General features: G+C 42.2%; 1 protein-coding gene across 4 annotated transcripts in view; it reads left to right on the forward strand.

Annotated features, from left to right (window-relative positions):
* Positions 1–744: 744 nt before the first annotated feature.
* The window catches only part of LOC129697418 (bcl-2-associated transcription factor 1-like), a 43,490-nt gene continuing 22,490 nt past the window's right edge, over positions 745–21,744 (forward strand). For 3 of the 4 annotated variants that reach the window (XM_055635939.1, XM_055635942.1, XM_055635941.1), the window contains exons 1-4: positions 745–888; positions 13,819–13,966; positions 17,416–18,327; positions 19,205–19,933. In XM_055635939.1, coding sequence (XP_055491914.1) covers positions 13,857–13,966; positions 17,416–18,327; positions 19,205–19,933 — 1,751 coding nt within the window. In that variant the 5' untranslated portion in view covers positions 745–888; positions 13,819–13,856. Of the gene's footprint in view, positions 889–2,714; positions 2,779–13,818; positions 13,967–17,415; positions 18,328–19,204; positions 19,934–21,744 lie in introns of all 4 variants that reach the window. The other variant, XM_055635940.1, reaches the window with a different exon arrangement.

The raw sequence follows: 21,744 nt of genomic DNA on the forward strand, positions 1-21,744 counted from the left end.
CTATACAAATATATATGTATACATAGAAAAACGTGTGTACGTTCATATATATACTGTATATATACACACACTGAACTTTGCCTTTTCATTTATTATATTGTTTACAGTGTGCTATGTTTACATATTCTATTGTGATGCTGCAAGTAAGAATTTCATTGTTCTGTCTGAGACATACGACAATAAAACACTCTTGACACACTCGATTCCCTGGATTTCTTTGCACCTCTCACAAGGTGATGATGCCTTCAGCCGCGGGTGTCAGGGACCGGGACACCCGCCTCCGTCAGTCCGTGTAGAGCTCCGCTCTCCTGGCAAGAGCTGGAACTGCAGTGGGTTGGCCAGCGGGGGAGACCGGGCCAACTGCCACTGAAACTCCGTGTAGAGAGCGCCCCTCCCCTGGCAAGAGCTGGAACTGCAGTGGGTTTGGCCAGCGGGGGAGACCGGGCCAACTGCCACTGAAACTCCGTGTAGAGAGCGCCCCTCCCCTGGCAAGAGCTGGAACTGCAGTGGGTTGGCCAGCGGGGGAGTCCGGGCCAACTGCCACTGAAACTCCGTGTAGAGAGCGCCCCTCCCCTGGCTGGAGCGGGAACTGCAGTGGGTTGGCCAGCGGGGGAGACCGGGCCAACTGCCACTGAAACTCCGTGTAGAGAGCGCCCCTCCCCTGGCTGGAGCGGGAACTGCAGTGGGTTTGGCCAGCGGGGGAGACCGGGCCAACTGCCATTGAAACTCCGTGTAGAGAGCGCCCCTCCCCTGGCTGGAGCGGGAACTGCAGTGGGTTTGGCCAGCTCTCGTCAAAGGAGAAACCAACGCTGCCCGATCTGATCGCCCCTGTTGTTCGGGAGTCAAGATGGCGTCCGGTAGCGTTTGATGGATGCCAGGAATTGGCAGGTTTGTGCCAAGACGCGAGATCAGATCTAGCTGCCCCCGCAAGTCGAGGGTGACCGAGTGATTGAGTAAAATAAGTCGGTTTAATGGTGGGCTGTGAGGGTAATAATGGCTCTACCCGCTCCAAGGCGCAGCGCCGTGCGGGGCAGACGGTTCAAAATGGCTTTTCTTCGCCTGCGCCAGGAGTCGATTTTATGGCGAAATAAATGTCCCACCGGCTCCGGCCGTCGTCTGGGTGTCGGGGAGCCATAGAAAGTTCAATGTAAACAAAATACGGGTTTGTCTTGACAGGTAGCAACCAATTTTTCCCTATCGTCGACGCGCTCTGTTGCTGTAATTGGCGTTTATTTGCGGCTGCCAGGGCCTGGTTTCAAGGGCTTGCTCTCAGTTTTGGGAATTGTTATGTTTAATAATTCCATGTACACTATGGAAACACAAGCCTGAGTTTATTACTATCTAGGACTTCAACCTCCGTCAACAGGCGGTTAGAATCGGCGTTTAAAATACTTTTGTTTCATGTGTAATACGTACAGTTTGATTAATTTCACCAATGGTCGCCAGGACGAAAAGTGTTATCTATGGCGATTAGGAATGTTTGCCTACTAGTTTAATTTTTTTACCAATGGCGACGGTCATAATTCATGTTCTTCACATAAATGTTCGTGATTGCGGAGTTACTAAGCCAGAGACTGCAAATAGGCAGTCAATTCAATTCAAAATGTATACTTCTCCCTCTTGAGTAGTCTTTTTCCCTTTGAAAATGAAGTTGTGATTTTTATTGCCTTCATTGGGTAATTATGCTTTATTGTGGTTATTTTTAGGAATTAATTTTAGCCATTTAATTTTGTTTTTTCTCAACCCCGAGGGAATAATCTCTGCAATGTTTTCCGGTACGTTAATCAGTAATTCAAGGATACGATAGCTCTTTATTTACAGGTGAAATGATAAAGATCAAATTGAAATTTTAAAAACGTTTTCTATGCTTTATTGGTTTGGTTATTGTTCTCTACTTAAATGTTGTGTCGGGTGAAAACACTGGACTTCAGCACCATGGAAACGCAAGCAACATTCCATGGAGGGAGAAGGTGTCATCATTCTTAATTCGCCCAATAGGAATAATTACTGTAGGCCCATAGTGGTAAACAATTAAAAATAAGTCTAAAAATAAAGGGCAGCCTCCTCGCATGTCATGGTGAAGGGACAGTTTAAAAGAAACAAATTCTTTATGCAATATAGGAAAAGCAGGGCTGGATATTTATAAGAGTTTAATTAATGAAATCAACTCAAGGATTAAAACATTGATTAAAACATTGGGCCTGGATTAATATATGCGCAAACTTTTCTCAGTCCAAAAATAAAGAGCTGCCTTCTTTCCTTCTTTTACTAATACCTAAAATATTGCCCTTTTATATACACCATTTTTAGCAATAATTTAAATTAAAAAAAAAAATTAAATATGTTGCCCAATAAAATTTTAGTATTTTAATTCTTAAAAGGAAAACAGAACTGTTTTGAGTGGTGGTAGATATTAAATCAAATGCATATAAGACGTTTTCTACTAAGATTTGTGCATTTAGATAAAATTGTGAGAAAAGAGTCACATCATGGGCAGTAAGTGATTTTCTATTGAACAATCGATCAGGTTTTGATCTATAAATGACAATCGTCTAATGAGTGTCTCGACCCAAAACGTCACCTATTCCTTCTCACCAGAGATGGTCCCTGTCCCGCTGAGTTACTTCAGCATTCTGTGCTTATCCGCAAAATTGTTGATATGTGTGATTGGGACAAGCTATTCATTCTGGAAGCTGAAATCTCTTTTTTTCTAGCCTATACATATTCATTAAAGTTGGTCAAGAATGGAAACCTGGTCATGTTTCATGCCATAGTACGGTTAGTACTTTTATCTGCAAGTGAAGTAAATTATTTCAACAGTGTCTAAGAAATAGGATTGTCAGTTTGCATGGCATAAGTACTCAAGATATACGCTGAGCCATTGAGAGAAAGCTCACCTTTTCTCTTAACTTTTCTATTTAAAATTGAATATGTTTTTATCCAATATCTCCAATTGTGTGGTTGGTGTTTGGGAACATAAAATTTGTCATAACTGGGGAACAGAGAAAACTTAGTTAATGAACATTGGTATGGGCATTGTTTCATTTTTTAAATCTCTTAACCTTAAAGCTTGAATGATTTTAGGAAATGTACGTAAAACAACTTGTGCAATCTTTAATTCAATTCTATGGGAACTGTAAAATTATACTATTATGCTCGTAATGTAGATTTATTTTTTAAATAAAAAGTGCTGTGCTGTATTAATGTATCATTTGTTTTGGATTGGAAGGGTGACAAAAGATTTTGGTTGGTTAAAGGCAGAGTTAAAATCCCATTTGGAATCTTTGCTCAAGCAGTGGAACAACTGAAGTATCAGGAAGGGATGTAAAATAGAGTTGGACTTTTCAGGTTCAAAATTCCATTGAGAAATCTCTTCAGGTTTTTGTTCTTGGCATTAAATTGAATTGCACAGTGCTAGGTTTGCAGCGGTTGTGATAATTGAAAATGGATAATTGAAATAATTGAAAATGGATATATTGATTTATAATGATAGATGATCACTGTGGATGTAAAAATAAAAAATGTTACGTTTTTAATGCCTGTGATTACGTTTCAAAGTACAGCACAGTGATCCAAATTTATTTCTGAGATAAAGTTACAATTTAATGGCAATGCACCAGTGGGAAAATATCAGGTATCAAACATAAAAAGTGGCGGGAATACATATCTGAATTGTCTATCCAATACAGTACTAGAAATTTTGAAGTGAAATTTCTCAATTAAGATATGTTCATTTCACGTGAGTTTCTTTCAGAACTCTTTCCCTGAATCTAATGAAATTCATGTACTTAATATTCTTCATGTTTTTCAAAGTATTTGAGTGATTTAATGTGCATTAATGCTCCATTTGAAATTAATAATTCTCATTAAAATAATTAGTTCTCTCAAATTGAAAACCACATGAACAAATTAGTTTCTTTCATTGTTGCGTGAGCTTTACCCTGACATTACAGTTCCTTGCAATCAGGTTGTTGAACTGAAGCATTGATTTGTTTTGCAAATAAAAATAATACTGTTGAACTGTTTTCTATGTTGAACTGGCTTTCAAATTTTAAATAAACTGGAACTGTTGAAGTTCCAATCATTCCTCCCTCATGGACACATTGATTTCCCCTGAATGAAAGGTGCCTTAAGACATGCAAATATTAAACAAACACAAAATTAGTCAATTGAAAGTGGTGGAAAGCTTTTGTTGAATACAACATCTCAATATATACTCAATAAACATACTGCTGGCTATTTTAAAGATGGTTCACTGGGGGGGGGGGGGGCAGGGGGGGGGGGGGGGGAGGTGGTAGCTATCTTTGTAGATGACAGCATTTATGGAATATTTGGATAATTTAGTTTTACATTCTTTTAATTACTTCGAACAAAATGATATTTGAAGGGCATTCCAATTTCAACAATTTTAACTTAGTTTTGGTCAGTTTGGTTTCTATTTACTACATTTTTTTCAAACTACTCAAGCTAGATTAAGGTATAACATTTTGAACAACAATGATGTATTTGGTTGTAATAAGTGATAGGAGCATAGTTAGGCCATTCGGCCCATCAAGTCTACTCCGCCATTCAATCATGGCTGATGTACCTCTTCCTCCGAACTCCATTCTCCTGCCTTCTCTCCATAGCCCCTGACACCCGTACTAATCAAGAATCTATCTCTGCCGTAAAAATATCCATTGACTTGGCCTCAGCTTTCTATGGCAAAGAATTCCACAGATTCACCACTCTCTGACTATAGAAATTCCTCCTCATCTCTTTCCTAAAGGAAAGTCCTTTAATTCTGAGGCTATGACCTCTAGTTCTAGACCTTCCCACCAGTGGAAACATTCTCTCCACATCCACTCTATCCAAGCGTTTCACTATATGCTAAGTTTCAATGAGGTCCCCGTTCATTCTTCTGATCTCCAGTGAACACAGGCCCAGTGGCGTCAAACGCTCCTGGGATCATTCTTGTAAACCTTGTACGGTACAGTAATTAAATTGATAATGTGGGGGAAAAGTAAAAAAAGATTGATTTATTAAAACAATAAATTGACTTGAATGTCAAAGTTTAAAGTCTTATCATATTGTCCAGTTATTAAAATAAATACAAAAAGTACCCTTTGTCTGCAGAAGTAAAACCTTGGATGACCATTCAAAAGAAACAACCTACATTTTCTAAGTTGTAATGTAACTTTTTGTGTCGATCTTCAACAACAAACTACCAATGAGGTGTTGGCAAAAGAGCTTTTTAAGTGATTTATGAGGTAATTTTAGTAATGCAACACTTAGTTGAGATTTTGTTCCAGCCTGTAATCTGATTGTAATTGATTAGAAATGATTTACCACAATTATATAGGACCCTGGTGAAACTGCATCCAGAGTATTGTGTGCAGGTCTGATCTCTCTACCCAAGAATGAAAAAAGTTGTAGAGGACGTGTAGTGAAGGTTCACCTAATTCATTCCTAGTTAATTAATTGCAAGAGGAGAAATATTAAGCAGATTGGGCCAATATTTTTAAAAGAACAAAATAATTTAATTGAAGCATAGAATATTTTTTTACAGAGCTCAACATGATCGATGTGGACTTAATGTGTTCCTTGGCAGAGTATTTATTTCCATGGATCACAGCATTGTCATTTAAGATGCTGGGGATTCATTTTTTCTTCGCAAAGAGGATAGTGAATCTTTGGAATTTTCTGCCCTTGGGACTATTCCTTGGAGTGCAGGAAGATGAGGGGTGATCTTAGAGAGGTGTATAAGATCATAATAGGAATAATCGGGTAGATGTACAGAGTCTCTTGCCCAGAGTAGGTGAATCGAGGACCAGAGGACATAGGTTTAAGATGAAGGGGAAAAGATTTAATATGAATCTGAGGGGTAACTTTTTCACACAAAGGGTGGTGGCAGGACTCGAAATTAGCGGTTGCCCGGGTGCCAATGGCAACCTACAGTCCCACCGGGCAACCTAAAAGCCATGCCATTTTGCCCGGCTTGGCAAGCACCCAGGACACCTATCGTTTAATTCTGAGCGGGCACCCTCTCGATCTCTCTCTCTCTGTCACTCTCCGTCTCCGCCCGCCATCCGTCTCGGGTCTCAGCTCGCTCCTCATCCGCTGGCACAGCAGGCCGCCTTATACATGCGCACTGCCACAGCCTGCACATCCTCCCCCTGCACATGCGCACATCCTCCCCCTGCACATGAAAACCAACGCAGAATCACTCCCTGGAGCTGGAGTAACTCCCTGGAGTAACTCTTCCTTCTTGGTTTCCTGTTCTTCCAAACATATTCGAAATGGAATTTAAACTAGTGGACCCACCACCACCAAACTCCAAACTCTGAAAAATAACAGCCTGTTGCATTTTATTTGTTTATTTATTGTGTATATATATGGTCTATGGTATGCAGACAAACTGCACGTTTATGTCCTGTCCTGTATTATGTTTACATCAGGCACGTGCCGTGAGTAATTACTCAAGGTAGGCAGGCGGCTTTTTAAAAAAAATCTTAAACCACACATGCGCAGATTATTCTCTCCTTAAAAATAAATAAAAATAAGTAGCAATTCAATTTGCCCAAGGCTTCTAAATCTCCTTCATTTTTTAATTACTGAATGGGTGGGGGATGGAAGATGAAGGCAGGTGGAGAGATGGTGGGGAAAACGAGGGCACACCGGGACGTTGAATCAGTTGTCATCTTATTGAATGACAATACTAATTCAAGGGACCAATTGGAGGTAGAGTTCCTTTCACAGCGTGTGGAGAGTCTGTGCCAGGGGTTAAAGATGCGGGGATGGCAGGAGTGTTGAGAAGGAGGGGGTCGGAGATCATATCAGACTCACTCACCGCTGCCGCAGCGCTCCGGGCACGGACAGCAGAACTGGCCGCCACTTCCGGGGAAGGAAGCAGATCGGGTGACCGAGCAGCCACCGGGACCCGACTGCAGAACCAGCTGCGACTTCAGCGCCTTCTGCCGGCCCGCTCACCTCTGGCAGTGCTCTCCGACAGAACACCTCTCACCTGCCGCTCGCTGGCTTCACTCATGTCAGTTGCTTCCTGCAAATCTTTAAATTCCCACAGTCGAGTAACCTCAATTGGTCCCTTGAGCGCGCTGTTGGAATTTAAGGATTTGCGGGAAGCCGGCCGGCGAGCGGCAGGAGAGAGGTGTTCAGACGGAGAACACTGCCAGAGGTGAGCGGGGACCAGCAGAAGGGGCTGAAGTGGCAGTCGGTTCTGCTGTCTGGTCCCGGCGGCCGCTCGCAGTCACCCGAGCTGCTTTCTTCCTCGGAAGTGACGGCCAGTTCTGCTGTCCGTGCCCGGAGCGTCACAAGTGGGTTACTGGCCCCGATCCCCTCCTTCACAACGCTCCAGCCTTCCTCGCAACTTTACCCCAGGCCAGACTCCTCAAACACTGTGAAAGGAGCTCTTCCCCCTACTCACCCCTGGAAATACAGTATTTAAAAACACCAAGTACCAAGAAATGTACTTACCACGGTATTGGTACACAAACTCCATTCTTCTCTCTTTGCTTCCTAACATACCCTTCAGATAATGGCAATCCATATTTGAAAAACCCACTAAGAAACTTGCGCTGCACATGCGCAGTACTGCAAAGGCAGAATTTCAGCTCCGCTTGAAATTGACAGCTTCAAGCAGCGCGGACGGCACGTGGGCTGCACAGACCGTCACATGTTACAAGAGCTGTGGTTGAAAGACACGGAAAATTATGCCTACCTAAGAGATCGATCTCTTTGATGGGCATAATTCTCCCATGCCTTTACTATTTATATTTAAAAATTACCGTCATCATTTTAGTCGGGGTAGGCAATGCCTACCTTGCCTACCCTGACGGCACGTGCTTGGTTTACATATTCTGTTGTGCTGCAGCAAGCACGAATTTAATTGTCCTATCTGAGACACATGACAATAAAACTCTCTTGACTCTTGACTTGGACGGAAGCAAAAAAAGTTTCTTGGGGAAAAAAGAGCTACCTTAAATTTAGTTGCGTCTGGTTGGATGCCTATGGCAGGGTGAAGACTATTCTATGCTTTAATTGTGCGGGGGAACTCCATGGAGCAGCCAGCATCTCTGGATAGAAGAAATTGGGTGACGTTTCGGGTAGAGACCCTTCTTTAGATTTCCTCTGGTTTTAGTGTTTTTAGTTTAATTTAAAGATATAGCGTTGAAACAGACCCTTCGGCCCACTGAGTCCACGCCGACCACCAATTACCCGTACACTAGTTCTATCCCACACATTAGCGACGTATTAACTTACATCGCTAATGTGTGGGATAGAACTGGTGTCAAAAAAGAGAGTCAAGAGTGTTTTATTCTCTCATGTCCCAGTTAGAACAGTGAAATCCTTACTTGCAGCAGCACAACAGAATATGTAAACATAGTTCTCTGTAACAATATTATAAACGAGAAAACAAAACTCCATACAGATAGCACCCATATTCAGGATCAATTCCGGGTCTCTGGCAATTTTAGGTAGCAACTTTATGGCCAATGTACTGCCCCATAGTCTTGAACTGATTTAAAACATACAGTGATTGTAAAGGGGGACATAGTCACTTAGAGATTTAAGACTGAAAATGGATAGTTTTTTTTTAGTATAATTTTTTTGTATGTTGGAAAATAAAGTATAGTGGCACAGCTGGTGGACTTGCTGCCTCACACGCCAGAGATCTGTGTTCGATCCTGTTCTCGGGCACTGTGTGTTGAATCTGCACTTTCTCCCTGGAAGCATGTGGGTTTCCTCCCACATCCCAAAGACGCATTGGCTTTGTAGGTTAACTTGTCTCTGTAAAATTGCCCCTAATGTGTTGGGAGTGAGTGAGGAAAGTGGGATAACAGAACTTGTGTGAATGGGTAGACAAAAATGCTGGAGAAACTCAGCAGGTGAGACAGCATCTATGGAGCGAAGGAGATAGGCGACGTTTTGGGTCGAGACCATTCTTCAGACTGATGTGAGGGGGTGGGGAGGGGGGGGGGGGGGCGAGGGAAGAAGAAAGGAAGAGACGGAGACTGGGCTGTGGGAGACTTGGGAAGCGGAGGAGAAAGCAGGGACTACCTGAAATTGGAGGTCAATGTTCATACCGCTAGGGTGTAAACTGCCCAAATGAAATATGAGGTGCTGCTCCTCCAATTTACGGTGGGCCTCGCTCTGGCCATGGAGGAGGCCCAGGACAGAAAAGTTGGATTCGGAATGGGAGGGGGAGTTGAAGTGTTATTGCGAACCGAGCGGAGGTGTTGGGCAAAGCGATCGCCAAGCCTGCGCTTGGCCTAACCGATGTAGGGCAGCTGACACCTAGAGCAGCGGATGCAATAGATGAGGTTGGAGGAGGTGCAGGTGAACCTCTGCCGCACCTGGAAAGACTGCTTGGGTCCTTGAATGGAGTCAAGGGGGAAGGTAAAGCGACATGTGCAGCATTTTCTGCAGTTGCAAGGGAAAGTGCCAAGAGAGGGGTGGTTTGGGTGGGAAGGGACTAATTGACCAGGGAGTTACGGAGGGAGCGGTCTCTGCCGAAAGCTGACAGGGGAGGAGGTGGGAAGATGTGGCCAGTGGTGGGATCCTGTCGGTAGACAAAGCTGGAGAAAATCAATGGGTGAGGCAGCATCTATGGAGCGAAGGAATAGGCGACGTTTCGGTTCGAGACCCTTCTTCAGACTGATGTCGGGAGGGGTGGGGGGTGGAAAAAAGAAAGATGCGGAGACAGTAGGCTGTGGGAGAGCTGGGAATGGGAGGGGAAGGAGGGAGAAAGCAAGGACTACCTGGAATTGCAGGAAGGAACTGCAGATGCTGGTTTAAACCAAAGACAGACACAACATGCAGGACTTTAGAACAGTCTGACTGTCCCTGATTAGATTTTATCTCTGTTTGCTTTGTTGTTGCCTTCTCCTCACTAACAATTATCTATTCTACTTTTTCTTGATCTCCACCCCCTTTGTCTCGTTCTCACACCTGACACTTCCTTATCTCTGTCTCCCCCTCCCTTGACTCTCAGTCCGAAGAAGGTTCTCGACCCAAAACGTCACCCATTCCTTTTCTCCAGAGATGCCGTCTGTCCTGCTGAGTTACTCCATCATTTTGGCCTGCCCTTGTATTGTACTTGTACTTGTACTTCACTCCCTGATTTCCCATATTTGACAGGTGGAGCATATTATTTTACTGACTGTCACAAATGCCCCTTTAATACACACTTAAAATAAATTAAGGAGAAGTAAAGCCTTATCTTCTATGTGCTCAACCTGAGAACTGGTCCCTACCTGTACTTGAAATTTTAAACTACTCTAGCTCCTCCTTTCTGCTGCGAATACTGCCGGCCCCGGAAAGTACCATTAAAACCATGTGGAATTCTCTGCCACAGAAGGTAGCTGAGGCCAGTTCATTGGCTATATTTAAGAGGGAGTTAGATGTGGCCCTTGTGGCTAAAGGGATCAGGGGGTATGGAGAGAAGACAGGGATGGGATACTGAGTTGGATGATCAGCCATGATCATATTGAATGGCGGTGCAGGCTCGAAGGGCCGAATGGCCTACTCCTGCACCTATTTTCTATGTTTCTAAAACAGTGGATGGTGAAATAAAGAAAAGGAACACTGATTGCAATTAACCAAACGATTTAGATGCATCTTATCATAATCCAGTTGAATAACTTTGGAAGTGTAAATAATTAGGTTACTTTTAACATTAGATCACTGCTATATTTTTTCAATTAATTTTTCTATGCCTAAACTTGGCCTCCAGAGAGTAAGTTCTCTGATTGAAACAAGGATAAGAATGACGTTCGCATTTCAATTATGTAAAGAGTTAAAATGATATTGCATCACTTTGTGTCCATTAATACAGCTGATGTATGCTATCTGATACAAAACTTTTTTTTGGAAAAGAATCAATAGTCATTTTCAATTTGCAGGGGGAAAAAACACATCGAAGAACAAAGTATCACTATCTCAATGCCGATTTATCGCACCACAAATAAGCCAAGGTCTGATCTCTAGCTGAATTGCAAAAAAACGTTTGCGTGAATTCATCCATATTCCTTATTGCCTCTATTTTGTCAATGTAACCTCCCCTTGTGTAGATCACCTTCTGTCACAACTTATCTCGCAATCACTGTTACGTAAAATTCCTAATTGTTCAGACTTCAGCCACATGTACTTATCCTTTGAATGCCTCTTAGCCTTGCTGATTTGAAATAGTTTTCTCTTTATTTTAATTTAAAATTCATATCTGTGTTAAGAATGTTACCACAAATAACTTGGGCAGCCTCATACATTTAATCTCTTCTGTTCTTCAGTTCTTTAACTTTGACGTTCGTGTCCATTCCTCGGCTTTTGTTGTGAGCAACACTGATGACCTATTTTAATAATTTTTCTTATCTGACCTTGGAAAACCTTGAAACCCAGTTATTTCAACCATCCCAGAGCTCCCTCTGTTAATGAAACATGAAATCTTCATTTTCTGAAGGATCTCAGCATTTTTTCTCAATCTCACAAATACTATTTAATATATTATGTTAATTATAGTGGTGTTAATTTGAATTTGAAATCTTCAGTGGAGATGTCACAGTTTTAGCAGCAGTTACACATTGTAAGTTGTACATTGTAACATTCCTAACCTTGTAGAGCATGATATTTGCGTTCCAACTGGCTGAATTGATATGTTTTATTTCTTGGCTAAATATTGCCAGGTCCCATTTCAAGAATTAAATGTTGCGCAGAACATAATCCTTAGGATGAAGTTGGTATAATTTATCTATTCACGATCCCATGGATTATTTGAAGAAGGAATTATTTTTTTTCAGTGTTTTGTTCAGCAATGTCCCTCAACCAGTACCTACCCAAAATTACAATGGTTCAACATCTGTTCATTGCTGTTTATCAGCATGTGCAAACTACCTGTTTTATTGAAGGTAGACACAAAATGCTGGAATAACTCAGCGGGTCAGGCAGCATCCCTGGGGAGAAGGAATAGGTGACGTATTGGGTCGAGACCCTTCTTCAGACTGATGTCAGGAGAGTGGGCGGGACAAAGATAGAATGTAGTCGGAGACAGTAAGACTAGTGGGAGAACTGGGAAGGGGAGGGAATGGAGAGAGAAAGGAAGGGCTATCTGAAGTTAGAGAACTAGATGTTTATACCGCTGGAGTGTAAACTACCCAAACGAAACATGAGGTGCTGTTCCCCCAATTAGCGCTGGGCCTCACTCTGACAATGGAGGAGGCCCAGGACAGAAAGGTCAGATTGGGAATGGAAGGGGAAGTGCTGAGCCACCACGCGATCAGGTAGGTTAAGATGGACTGAGCGGAGGTGTTCAGCAAAATGATTGCCGAGACAGCGCTGGGTCTCGCCGATATAGAGCAGTGGAACAGTAGATGAGGTTGGAGGAGGTGCAAGTGAACCTCTGCCTCACCTGGGTCCTTGGATGGAGTCGAGGGGGGAGGTAAAGGGACAGGTGTTGCATCTCCTGCAGTTGCAGGGGAAAGTACCCGGCGGGGAGGGGGTGGTTTGGGTGGGAAGGGACGAGTTGACCAGGGAGTTTCGGAGGGAACGGTCTTTGCGGAAAGCAGAAAGTGGTGGAGATGGGAAGATGTGGCCAGTAGTGGGATCCTGTTGGAGGTGGCGAAAATGTTGGAGGATTATATGCTGTATGTGACGGCTGATGGCGTGGAAGGAGAGGACCCTTATCCCCACCTTCCACCCCAACAGCCCAATTGTCCTCACCTTCCACCCCATCAGCCCCCTTGTCTTCACCTTCCACCCTATCAACCGTCGTATACTTGCACCGTCTTGAGTTTTTAAGTTTAAAAACGTATAGTTTCTTGTAAAATATAACATCAAACGTGAAGAAAGTTGATATGAACGACCATGGGGAAAAAGCTGAGTAAGATTCTGCAAAAAATTTCACGCTATTGTGTACCATTTTGGTGTAGTTCCTTGATCTCACAAACAGACAGAAAAACAAGACGAGACTTTTAATTGTATACTAGACTAAGTGAGACCCGTTGGGTCCCATGTTCACACGGGAGGGCTGGTCCCCCAAAGCAATATTCCACCTCACAGGGGGGGGGGGTTTCCAGAGCGCTAGTATGGGTGTTGTGGGCTGAAGCGACTGGTTTCCAGAGGGCTAGTATGGACATTGTGGGCCGAATGGGTTCTTGGGCTGGCAGCTTGGTCACTCAGACCTGTTGGGCTGGCAGTTCACTCACGGCTATTCCTTGAAATTCTATTTCAAGCGGAGTGCAGGCCACCAAATTCATTTCATACCATTTCAAGCAGAGTGCAGGCCACTAAATTCAAGATTTTTCAAACATTCATAACTCGTTTATATTTCATCGACCGGAAAAATCTTTGGGGCTGCCTCAGCGGAGGAGGACTTGTGAGTAAGATGACCAAAAATCATAGCGATCAAGGGTAGCGCTCTGGAATCCCCTAGCCATCTCAGACTGTCAATATTTATCTCCAAATGCATTGTCTATATTTTTGTGTATTCCTCCAAGAAGATTCAGTAAGATGCAGCCTGAATTTAATGATGAATAGATGATGGCACACTTGAAAAATATCTGTGATGTACTGAGCAGTTAGTGAATCAGTAGCAAATCGTTTCCACCTGTCACAGCCGCTTCCTTGAGCAAAAAAAAATTGAATCAGATTTGTGACAACAGGAAGCATGAGTATGTATGGATGCAAAGTGCATGATATGTGGAAGCATAACCCTTAAATGAGCATAGCTTTTCAAATTTAGCTTTAATTAATGAGACGCTCTAGTAAGTGCAGTTAATGGTTTAACTTAAGATGTACAGTAAAATGCATGACTTCTCCTGTTTGTAGGTGAGCAATTTTGTTGAAAGTAGTACCTGAAGATCAGCATGGTTCGATCTAATTCAAGATCTCATTCGTCGAGATCAAGGTCTCGATCTTGCTCCAGTTCTAGATCAAGATCGAATTCCAGATCCCGTTCTAGGAAAAAGAGATACAGGTAATGATTTTAGATGTGTTTACTTACTCTTGCTTATAATAATTGTTTAGTTTCGTGTTTTGTGGGACTATTAGTTTAGTTTAGAGATACAGCGCGGAAACAAGCCCTTCGACCAACCGAGCCCACAACGCCCAGCTATCCCAGCACACTATCGCTATCCTACACACACTTGGGACAATTTACACATACACCAAACTAATTAACCTACATACCTGTACGTCTTTGGAGTGTGGGAGGAAACTGAAAATCTCGTCGATATCCCACGCGGTCATGGGGAGAACATACAAGCTCTGTACAGACAGCAGCCGTAACCGGGATCGAACCCAATTAAGGCAGCAACTCTAACCGCTGCGCCAACATGGCCGCCCAGATTATCTATTCATTCATATCCATCAACACTTCTATCTTAAAAGTTTTGGATAAGTATTAATGATAAGAATTGTAGCTTCCAAAGATTTAAGAAACTTTGATTAAAAAAAAATGGAATTTGGAAGAATGAAGCTGAGAATAAGGGTCATTACCCAAGGTCAGGATGTAGTCCTATGTGCAGATTTTCTCTCATGTCATACAAAGCACAATATCTCCATGTGTATTTCTTACTGGATAATTTTGGTCTCAGTACAAAAGAGTAATTGTAATCAATAATGATATTGAAAAGAAATATCTGTAATCATTTAATTGAAGAATATGGGGAAAAGACAAGGCCGCGATCTAAACAGTTTATTGTCGCAAGATGGACCAAATTATCTTTTATGTTGCAAAATCCTGTCTTGGTAACTTCTAAGAGCAACGGGTTTGTTTTCTGGATACAGTATCACAGAAACTGGGTATAGGCTGCTGATCACTTGGCTTTTTTCTTTTTTTCAACAAGATTCCATTCAAATCACAAAAGTGAGGGGTTTCAGCTTGTGTTGTACAGTAATGCTATAGAATTTCTATTCATGTAGAATTTTAAAGAAACATAGAAACAGAAATTAGGTGCAGGAGTAGGCCATTCGGCCCTTCGAGCCTGCACCGCCATTCAATATGATCATGGCTGATCATCCAACTCAGTATCCCATACCTGCCTCCTCTCCATACCCCCTGATCCCATTAGCCACAAGGGCCACATCTAACTCCCTCTTAAATAGAGCCAATGAACTGGCCTCAACTACCCTCTGGCAGAGAGTTCCAGAGATTCACCACTCTCTGTGTGAAAAAAGAAAAAAAGAATGTTACTATGATTTAGGTATTTGTTTAAGGATTTGGATGCAAACTTAATATACAGTGCATTCAGAAAGTATTCAGACCCCTTCACTTTTTCTAAATGGATTAAATTCATTTTTTTTAATCATCAATCTATATACAATACCCCATAATAAAAAAGCGAAAACGGGTATTTAGACATTTTTGCAAAGTAATTAAAGATACATACCTGAAATATCACGTTTGCATAAGTATTCAGACCCTTTGCGATAACACTCAATATTGAGTTTAGGTTCATCCTGTTTCCATTGATTATCCTTGAGATGTTTCTACAACTAATTGGAGTCCACCAGTGGTAAATTAAATTGATTGGACAGGCACACACCTGTCTATATAAGGTCCCACAGTTGACAGTGCACGTCAGAGGAAAAAACAAACCATGAAGACGAAGAAATTGTCCATAGACCTCCGAGACAGGATTGTGTCGAGACACAGATCTGGGGATGGATATAAAACAATTTCTGTAGCATTGCAGGTCCCGAAGAGCACAGTGGCCTCCGTCATTCTTAAAGGGAAGAACTTTAGAACTACGACTCTTCATAGAACTGGCCACCTGGCCGAACTGAGCAATCGGGAAGAAGGGCCTTGGTCAGGGAGGTGACCAAGAACCCGATGGTCTCTCTGACAGAGCTCCAGAGTTCCGCTGTGGAGATGGGAGAACCTTCCAGAAGGACAACCATATCTGCAGCACTCCACCAATCAGGCCTTTATGGTAGTGGCCAGACAGAAGCCATTCCTCAGTAAAAGGCACATGGCAGCCCTCTTGGAGTTTGCCAAAAGGCATGAAAAACAAGATTCTCTGGTCTGATGAAACCAAGAATGAACTCTTTGGCCGGAATGCCAAGTGTCACGTCTGGAGGAAACCAGGCACCACTCATCACCTGGCCAATACCATACCTACGGTGAAGCATGGTGTTGGCAGCATCATTCTGTGGGGATGTTTTTCAACGGCAGGAACTGGGACACCAGTCAGGATCGAGGGAAAGAAGAACAGAGCAAAGTACAGAGAGATCCTTGTTGAAAACGTGCTCCAGAGTGTTCTAGACCTCAGACTGGGGTGGAGGTCCATCTTCTAACAGGACAACGACCATAAGCACACAGCCAAGACAACACAAGAGTGGCTTTGTAACAAGTCTATGAATGTCCTTGAGTAGCCCAGCCAGAGCCCGGACTTGAACCCGATTGAACATATCTGGAGGGACCTGAAAATAACTGCATCGACGCTCCCCATCCAACCTGACAGTGCTTGAGAGGATCTGCAGAGAAGAATGGGAGAAATTACCCAAATACGGGTGTGCCAAGCTTGTAAGGAGAGGATTTAAGGCTGTAATTGCTGCCAAAGGTGCCTCAACAAAGTACTGAGCAAAGGGACTGAATACATATGTAAATGTGATATTTCAGTTATTTATTTTTAATTACTTTGCAAACATTTCTAAACAGCTGTTTTTGCTTTATTATGAGGTGTGTGTAGATTGGTGATTTAAAAAAAAAGAATGTAATCCATTTTAGAATAAGGCTGTAACGTAACAAAATGTGGAAAAATTGAAGGGGTCCGAATACTTTCTGAATGCATTGGTAAATAAGATGCAATAACTGTTTAAACAAGAAGCATTTATTGTCTTAAATGTCCAGGCAGTGAAATGCTTTGTTTTGCATTCAACCCGGTAAAGTCGTACAGCTGGCCTCGCCTAGGCAGTACACGAGTGTCGCCACGTGTCTGGCGCTGACAGAGTTGCAAAATATCACCTATCATTATAATTTATAGGTTCTCCGTATCTATATAAATTAATTCTCATAGGCAACAGAATTAGTCCTTCCCCTCCCCCGTTAATAATCTTTTTTACGTTCATCAGGTGGCTGACAACCTCTAACACTACCTTTGGGATATTTCAGCTGTGCTATATTTAATGTGTTAGCGAGCTGATTACAGAATTTTTTATAGTAGGTTAGCTGCTGTTTATCCACTTGCTCTTCAATCCAGGAAGTAAAACTACCCTTGTGAGCTTTATGACATTTTCCTATGATTTTAAGCCCTTCTGCTGCAAGTTAACATGGAAATAAAGTTAATTCTAGATGTCCTTAAACTTGAGTCAAGAAAGATATTGTAATGAAAAGCATTGTATTACATTTAGTGTTTTTATTCTGCACTGTTCCTTGGATTAAATAATGATAATTTTTGTGACATCTTTCCTGTGGATTCTCAGCTCTAGATCCCGTTCTAGATCCTACTCTCGATCTCGCAGTAGAGATCGTAACTATCCCAGAGAATATCGAGATTATCGTGGTAATAGAGGAATGAGACGTCCCTATGGTCATCGTGGAAGAGGGAGAGGCTATTATCAAGGCGGACCCCGATACTATCGAGGTGGTTATAGGCTGAACTGGCAAAATCGAAGACAGTCTCGTAGTCCACGACGAGGCCGTTCAAGGTCAAGAACGCCAAAACGTCGATCGATATCTCAACGATCCAGAAGTCGATCTCGCCGGTCATCCTCTGCAAGGTCTCCTGGTTCATCATCTTCCCGTTCTTCTTCACGCCACAGTAGATCTCCGGTGACTTCAAAACAGCGCAAGCCCACAGACAAACGCAGAAAGAAAACTGATGGAACTGTTTCACTAGAGGAGTCTGAAAAGAACAAGCAAACAGAAAAAGTTGGAACAGATGTTAAATGTGATACTGATTCTACTAAGGTCCACAGTGAATTTCGTAAATCTCCTCCCATTCGAAGTGAAAGCTGGGCAGGGCTTTCAACCTACAATGACAATAGTCCAAGATCCCGTCACAGTTTATCTTCACTTCCTAGTCCATCTAGCCTCAGTCCTACACAATCTATTCCCTCCCATCACAGTTTCTCACAGGCTGGGCCACCTAGACTGAGTTCATCTAAGGCCAGTCCACCGTCCTCAAGTTTGCAGCACAGTCCTGAACTGCACAGCTCCTCAGGTCATAGTGCATCACAATACAGCCCTTCTCAGTGCAGTCCAATACGAAAAAGCCCAACAAAAGTAGTTTCATCTCAACTCAATGTTCCAAAGGAAGAAGGTCGACTGAAACAGTCTGCTTTTTCTGGTGACGCTGCGGACATGGAATTGTCCAAATCCAAGTACCTGAAAAGGTAACTGATTATTTGTTTTGTATTGCTCTATGAGGACAATTTTTTGCTTTCAAAAGAAGTTTAGTTTAAACATTTAAAGATTGTTGTTGTATGTAAAAGTGATGTTATCAAAATGATTGCAAATTTGGTGGATTCCTTTTTGCTGAATATCAATTTTACTTTTAGTGAACCAGATTTTTAGTGCTTGCATTACTTTCTGCAATCTACATAGTCTGGAATTTTTTTTAAATCAGCAAATTCAATCATTTGTTTGTACATAAACAATGTTAGTAACATTGGCCATAAAACTACCAGATTGTCAAACAAACTGATCAGTTCACTAATGTCCTTTAAGGAAAGAATCTGCTACCCTTCTGGCTTTAAGTAACTCCAGACTCACCAATGTGGTAGATTCTTAATTGGCTTCTGTTTGAGTCAGGGATGAACAATAAATCCTGTGGATAAATTAATAATAAAAAATAAACTCCTACTTATATTGTGCAACTCTTAACAACTAATTTATTTTATTATTACCTCTGATGGAATTCATTCTAGGCATAAAATGCTGTTGTCTGTGGTTACCATTGATCATTATTTTATGTAATTAAGAATAAGTTGCACAATTAGTTTGCATAAATTGGAGGAGCTAGGAAATCATCAAATTAGTTCTGCATATAGAATTCTAATAATCAAAAGGGAATAATTTTTACCAATTAAATAGTTCTACATGTGGGTAACATACATTACAGAAGTGGTAGAATTATGTAAGCCACTCGAACCTTTTATTCTGCTATGACTTCAGTTCCTATTTGAACAGCTTTCAAGCTTTTAAAATTCTTAAATGGACTTGTAGCCGAATATGTTTCGCATTTTACATTGCTTTTTTTTCTCTAAATAGGTTTGCCGAGAAAGAGGAGAGTAGAACCTTTGTGCTGGACAGAGGAGATGGAAGAGAGAAAGATGCTCAAAAGGAAAGGGGCTCAGAGAAAGACCGGGCAAAGGGAAGGGAATGGGGGGGTAAAGTAGGAGTAGATTATAATAGCCTTAAAGGTGAGTACTTTAAGAAGGAAACTGACAAAATGTTGTATTTAACGGAGTCTCCAGAGAGACGTAGACAATTTCTTTTGGTTGGGTTGGCTGAAGCGGATAGTTGTAGACCTAAATTTCAGTACACTGTGACCAATCAGAAGGAAAAGGGTTATGAATCTCTTTGGAATCTTGGCTATGAGGAAAATAAATACAAAACAAAAATTGTAATCAAAGGAGCAAAAGACCACGATAGGTTTGGAGATGAAAGATCGTTCAAATTTAATGTGGCTAGCTTTTCATCTAGTGCAATTAAAGAGAAGCTTAGGGATGAAGACAAGTATGCAGAGAAAAAATATGAGGAAAGAACAGCAACAAAGAAAGAATCTATCTCACCTGATCCGATGAAAGGTGAAAAGTTCAAAGAGCTCTATGATCCATGCTCTTCATTGCCAGAACCAAAAAACACGGATGTCAGAGAAAGGGATAAAATGTCTTTTACAGAGGAAAGTCCATCAAGGATGAAAACCTTGCCCACTACATCTGATCAACCTGAAATGAAATTGAAAATGTCTGCCCTTCAGTTTGAAGATTCTTGTCCGTAAGTCTGTTCTCATTACATTTGTGTTTTTGCATAAGATTGTTTTTGAATTGTGGTATGCTGCTTATAAAATACAATTTATCTAACCAATATTTTATTTACTGATTAGTTAAAATGAAAATGTGATATTATCTCCATCTTATTCCTTTTAGTTTGGATTAAAACTTGAATGAATAATAGTTAATAAGACATGAATGATGAGCAGTGTTTTAATGATAATTTGTTTAATCAAAAAATGGTATTTGAACTAATTGCAAAAAATTGTAAATTTTCCAGAAAAAAGTGGTTTGTCTATTGATTTGATGTGCAATGTTCTATGTCTGTCACCCATGCCATTCAGTGTACAAACCGAAATGACAGATCTCCAACTAAGTGTTTATTTAAGTGATATCTTATCTGGCACTTCAAAATCAGCCTTTATGTAATTAAATTATGCCGTTATTTGGAAAGTAAAGCATGCAAAACGGTTGGGCAGGAGTAGACTAGCTGGTTCATTAAGCCTGCCCATACCATAGTGACTGAATAATAATGACTGTTTTTGACCATCCAGTTTCTGGAATAAAGTAATTTTGTTGGAGAAGCCTGAAAATAGAAAACATGTAAGGTCAGCAAAGCGTAAAATTGGTGTTTTGCGGTACAGTGGCGCAGTGTTAGAGCTGCTGGCTCAGAGTGCCAGAAACCTCAGTTCAGTCTTGACTACGGTGCAGTCTGTGGAGTGTGCACAATCTTGCAGTCACCGTGTGGGTTTTCTCTCTGTGTTCCGATATCCTCCCACATTCGCAAGATATCCAGGTTTGTAGGTTAATTGGCTTCTGTAAATTGCCCCATGTGTGTAGGATGCGAAGGTAGGATAACAGAACGAGTGTACGGGTGATGGGTAGTTAGCGTGGGCCAAAGGGCCTGTTTCTACGATGTATCTCCAAACTAAACCTAATATAAACCCACTGACTCCCATGGCTATCTGGACTACACTTCTTCCCACCCTGTAAGGACTCCATCCACTACTCCCAATTCCTCCGTCTACGCCGCATCTGCACCCAGGATGAGGTGTTCCAAACCAGAGCATCGAGATGTCCTCATTCTTTAGGGAACAGGGATTCCCCGCTTCTATTATAGATAAGGCTCTCACCAGGGTCTCTTCTATACCTCTAACTCTGCTCTCACTCCCCATCCCCCCCACTCGTAACAAGGGCAGAGTCCCCCTTGTCCTCACCTTCCACCCTACCAGCCGTCACATACAACAAATAATCCTCCAACATTTTCGCCACCGCCACGGGATCCCACCGTTGGCCACATTTTCCCATCACCTCCCCTATCGGCTTTCCGCAGAGACCACTCCCTCCGTAACTCCCTGGTCCATTTGTCCCTTCCACCCAAACCACCTGGCACTTTCCCTTGCAACCTCAGGAAATGCTACACTTGTCGTTTTACCTTCCCCCTTGACTCCATCCAAGGGCCCAAGCAGTCTTTCCAGGTTCACCTGCAGCTCCTCCAACCTCATCTATTGCATCCGCTGCTCTAGGTGTTAGCTGCTCTACATCGGTGAGACCAAGCGTAGGCTTGGCGATTGCTTCCCCCAACACCTCCGCTCGGTTTGCAATAACGACCTGATCACCACTTCTCAGCGGCTCAGCACTTCAACTCCCACCCCTATTACGAATCCGACCTTTCTGTCCTCGGCCGCCTCCATGGGCAGAGTAAGGCCCACTGTAAATTGGAGAAGCAGCACCTCATATTCTGCTTGGGTAGTTTACACCCAGTGGTATGAACAGTGACTTCTCCAATTTTAGGTAGTCCCTGCTTTCTCCTAC

Source organism: Leucoraja erinacea, chromosome 5, assembly GCF_028641065.1.
Source record: "Leucoraja erinacea ecotype New England chromosome 5, Leri_hhj_1, whole genome shotgun sequence".
Taxonomy (NCBI): domain Eukaryota; kingdom Metazoa; phylum Chordata; class Chondrichthyes; order Rajiformes; family Rajidae; genus Leucoraja; species Leucoraja erinaceus.